At 37.8% G+C, this 4,464-nt stretch overlaps 1 protein-coding gene across 1 annotated transcript in view; it reads right to left on the minus strand.

Annotated features, from left to right (window-relative positions):
- Positions 1–201: 201 nt before the first annotated feature.
- Positions 202–4,464, minus strand: part of LOC138052106 (GPI mannosyltransferase 4-like) — a 4,675-nt gene continuing 412 nt past the window's right edge. The window contains exons 1-2 of the mRNA XM_068898481.1: positions 3,341–4,464; positions 202–1,136 (exon numbers count right to left, since the gene is read on the minus strand). The exon at positions 3,341–4,464 is cut by the window's right edge and continues 412 nt beyond it. Coding sequence (XP_068754582.1) covers positions 828–1,136; positions 3,341–4,464 — 1,433 coding nt within the window. The 3' untranslated portion in view covers positions 202–827. The remainder of the gene's footprint in view (positions 1,137–3,340) is intronic.

The following is a 4,464-nucleotide window of genomic DNA, read 5'->3' on the forward strand; positions in this document are numbered from 1 at the left end:
TAGCCTGCGTCGCAGAAAATGTTCTCTCAGACCTTGGAAAACTCTTCTGGAACACAGCCCATGGATATGGGTAGATGTTTGATGTTTTAATCTATAAACCCTACCACTCTTTTTGCACCGATGCGCAATTACAGAAATATATTTTTCAGTGAAAAGAAAAGTAGCTACATGTACATGTAGTTAATAACGACAACAACAACATTGACTGATTGGTTTACTTATTTATGCAGTATCACACATACCATTTTACAGCAGAGATGGAACAAGAAATTATGCAGATAAATGGAGAACTCTTGAACTCAATTTTAGGCGATTTATTTTTTGTGGTTTTTCTGCAGCTGTTGGCAAAATTGTATTGAACTAAAAGCGTTGCACATTGACTTTTGGTGGTTTAATGTCTTGATTGTCGTTTTGTAACAAGTTAGCAATCCCAACATGTGTGTATATCATTTGCCCCAAAAGCATCTCACAATACATCCCTAAGAACAATAGAATCCAAGATGGATCTTGTATTGTTAAAAAGCACTATCCAACTCTGCAAGTTTTGTCATTAGACAACTGGATGAGATTCTTAGTTAACAGAGACGTTTTTCAGCGAGTGTTTAACCCATTGACGAGTAAAATCGTCTGGCGTTAGACAGAGTAAAGTACTACGTATGGCCGGTTCAGGCCGGCTTGCGAGTCAAAGGGTTAACAATGTGTTGGCTCATTGCAATTGTTTATTTAAGGTTATTTAAGAGGAAAGTGGCAGTGAATTGGCCTGGCTTGACAGAATGATGAGTGTCCTGCCAGTATAAAAGTATTATAGTCAGCACAAAGCATTTATCTTATTTACCATATTGGTATAAATTCAGGGAAAGATCTGATTTAATCCATTCCCTCACAAGCTCCATGTCAGGAATTCTCCATCCATTTGTTACATCGTTACTCCTTTGCTTTACACAATACTCTAGTCCCAATGCAGACCCATGATATCTCTCCTTTGCATCACCACTTGTGCACAATAAAGTCTTGTTTATCTGAAAAAGCAACTTCAAGTCAGGGGGATCTTCCATGCTCAGGTGTGGGTAAAATTGCTTCTTCAGTTTAAGGCTTGGGTGTTGAAATCTCATTGTTGATGGACAGATAACCAAAACCTGTTAAGGAAAATAGAAACAACAGATCATGTGATGAGACAACATGTCAACAACGTGTCCATTAAGAACGATGCATAACCAGGGTTAAACATTATAAGTCTGACAGATGTTCTTTAGTTTAATTTAAAAAAAAAAACCTTCCAAATGAAAATTGGAAAAATCATCACAGTCAGATAAGCAACTTGTTGCTTAAAAAGAAGACGCAAGCGACCCACAATAAATCTAGGCTTGAAAGGGATTCAAACGGTGAACCCCATGACTGTGCGATCACGCTGGAATAATAATTATTTCAGCGCGATTGCACAGTCATGGGTTCAACATGTAGATACAGACTGTCAGCTATCAAGTCAGCTGGAAGCTGGTTGCTTGCAAGTTCATATTCTGTAAATGTGGATGAAAGCTCAAGCCTGGAATTTCTTCAACTTACTTTCAACAGTTTAAGTCACCTATGTAACTGTAATGATCTTTCCAATGCACCAGTTCAAATAATTATATGGAATTTCATACAAAATTATAATTATGCTAAAATCAGAGAATGTCCACGGTTTTTATTGCCTACTGAATCAGGGATGTAGCTAAAATTTTGTAAAGGCAGTAACATGCTGCCACTTAACAGGCGGAAGGCCCAGTTGGACAAAGGTGTGTCCCTTCTAGCAGGGTCTGGGGGCATGCTTCCCAGAAAAATTTGAAATTTAGACTCTCATAAATGCGTTATCCTCGATTTTAAGAGGTAAATTCGAGATGTTTTCAGACAATTTCTTGTTGCCCTTTTAATGAAAAAATGTCACTTTGTCTGAACATGTGCTCTCTGTGTCTTGCGCCAATTCTGTTGTACATAGTATAGCACTTTTTTGAATTTTCACTCGGTCTGCCAGAGTTTGATTGAAGTAGCTTCGGCGGAGTTGAAGAATTTCTTTATACCGAGTACTTCAGAATCACTTTTCCTCCTTTTTCTCGCCAACATTTTAGCTTACACGACACAGTTGAAATACACTAACTGCAGGTTTACATTATTTCACGTACACAAAGTACGTAGAAATTACCACTGGTCAATGAGCTTTTTACAAACACATGAGATCTTGGATCAAGTTTCACGTACCATTGTAATGAATCAACCTTTGGGACACTTCTACAGCCAGTCTCCGTCAGTACAGTTTGAATGTGTAGTACATTTCTTTTTTCAGAAATTATGGTAAAGGACAAATCCCAAAAACTCAAATCACCCGGAAATTTATTCGGAATAGCTGGCGATTTTTTCTGGCTGCTGGTTTGTATCTACATCCCTGTGAATGTATGTAGCATGAAAATTGAAAACAAAAAAAATATGCTAATATTAATAATAATAATAACAATAAAAATAATGATGACTAGTGAATGTTTTGTATAATGTTTTGCTTTTGTATAAATTTAACTCGAGAACGTACAGTTGGGAATCCTTCTGCGATAGACGGCCAGACCGTCAACGTTAAGAATTGGCCAACAGGACTTTGCGTGTGATGCTCAACACACATGTATTTCCGAGGGGAGCAGTAGGGTACCCGTAGCTACACGTACAACTTACAGAAACCTTCCACACTGACAGTGAAAGGAATAGGTGATTGTCACCTATGTCACATTACCAAGACGATAGTAACTATAACTCATTTCAGCTCTCATTAACTGTTTCTTTGCCGACCAACGTTAATTTTGTAAATTACACCTGGTGTTATTTGTCTCTCTAAAGATTGGTTGCAAACCACGTATACAAACGTATTATTGTCACCAACTACTATTTTCTGTTTCCCAAAATAAATAGTACATGTATGTCATTGTCATGTCTTGCAGCTAGTCACCACATTCAATAGCTGTCAAAATCAAGACAAGGATTCCACTCTCCCAACATAAGAAAGGAGTCTTCTCCAGAGTACAGCATCACTTAAATTAAAACTACTCTTTAGCAGCAATTGGTATGCACTTTGTAACAAAGATTACTCTGATAGAAAATGACATTTCAAAGTCATCTTGACTTCATTTTCAAATCAGTCAAATAACAGTCACTTAGAATTAAATTAAGTCTTGTCATTCTTGAATTAGTGTGCAGCAGGGGAAATGTATCAATAAATCATGGAATCCTGAAATTTAAAGGAAAATCAATACAGCACTTTGAAGTTGGTGGGACACATTTCTGATTGATTCTGGATAAGTTAAACTAAGTATTTTCTTACCTCATATTTTCTGTCAGAACTTTCCAACTTTTTAATCAGCTTTTGTAAATGATCCATCAAAACATCATTTGAACTTCCCTTCAAGTCATATAATGCCAAAGTATGATGGAAGTTGATGTCATTTTTGTGGGATGATGGCCATGCTAAAAGATGCTGTGGTGGCATGTATGTGTGATGAAAGGTTACGTGGAATTCCACAGCAGAGGTTTGCAGACTTCCTGCATTATTGAGATACTGTGCGAGGTACGCCAAGCAAGTGTACATGCCCCCTTGATGCATCACACCAAACACAATACAGCCAAATATGTTCCAAATGAACCAGGAGAGCACTGCCAGAAGGGTGAGAGTCGATGACTTTGATAACCATTGAGGAAACAGAATAACCAGAGGTACAAGAACAGGACTGATAAATCGTGGTTCTTGATGGGGAATAAATGACAACAATGACACAGGTACTATAATGCTACAAAAAAGCAGGCTCCAAATGAAACTCTCTTTGTAATAATTATCAGTCTGCTCATCTTTTTTGACATTTCTTGCACCAAATAAAGCTTTCACATAGCTCATACAACTTTTTCTCAGCACAACATTTACAATAACTGCATAGAAACACAATGCTATAGGTCCAAACAAAAGTGGCAAGTTGATGGCAAAGTGTGTAACTCTCGAGTGTAAACCATGTTTCCTAAGTGCACTTGTGTCCAAATTGTACAAGATGAAATTCAATGGAGTAAGAACAACTTGCCCTTGCTGAAAGTAACCAAAGTAGTAAGAATCTACCAATGTGAGAATAATAATAGGTGCAACACCACCACATGCCAAAATACTGCATTGCTTTAACACAAAATGTACGAGTTTTGCAATGTTCTTTTCTACAGTCCATTTATTGAAGCATATATCCAACAGCCACCACAGCACTGGAACACAGATGAAGGCCACAAATGTCGGGCGGGTCCATACTCCCATACCTATAAGGAACCCCATGAAAAAGTATCTTGCCGAGTCAAGTTTTGAATGAAGGATGATATCCCTTTTGGCCATTGAGGAAATGACTAAGAGTAGCAGTGAGGCAAATAAGATGGTTTCCGCACCGTTGGAAAAAGTCCGGGTGTTGAAAACTAGAG

The sequence above is a fragment of the Montipora capricornis genome, chromosome 1, assembly GCF_036669925.1.
Source record: "Montipora capricornis isolate CH-2021 chromosome 1, ASM3666992v2, whole genome shotgun sequence".
NCBI lineage: Eukaryota > Metazoa > Cnidaria > Anthozoa > Scleractinia > Acroporidae > Montipora > Montipora capricornis.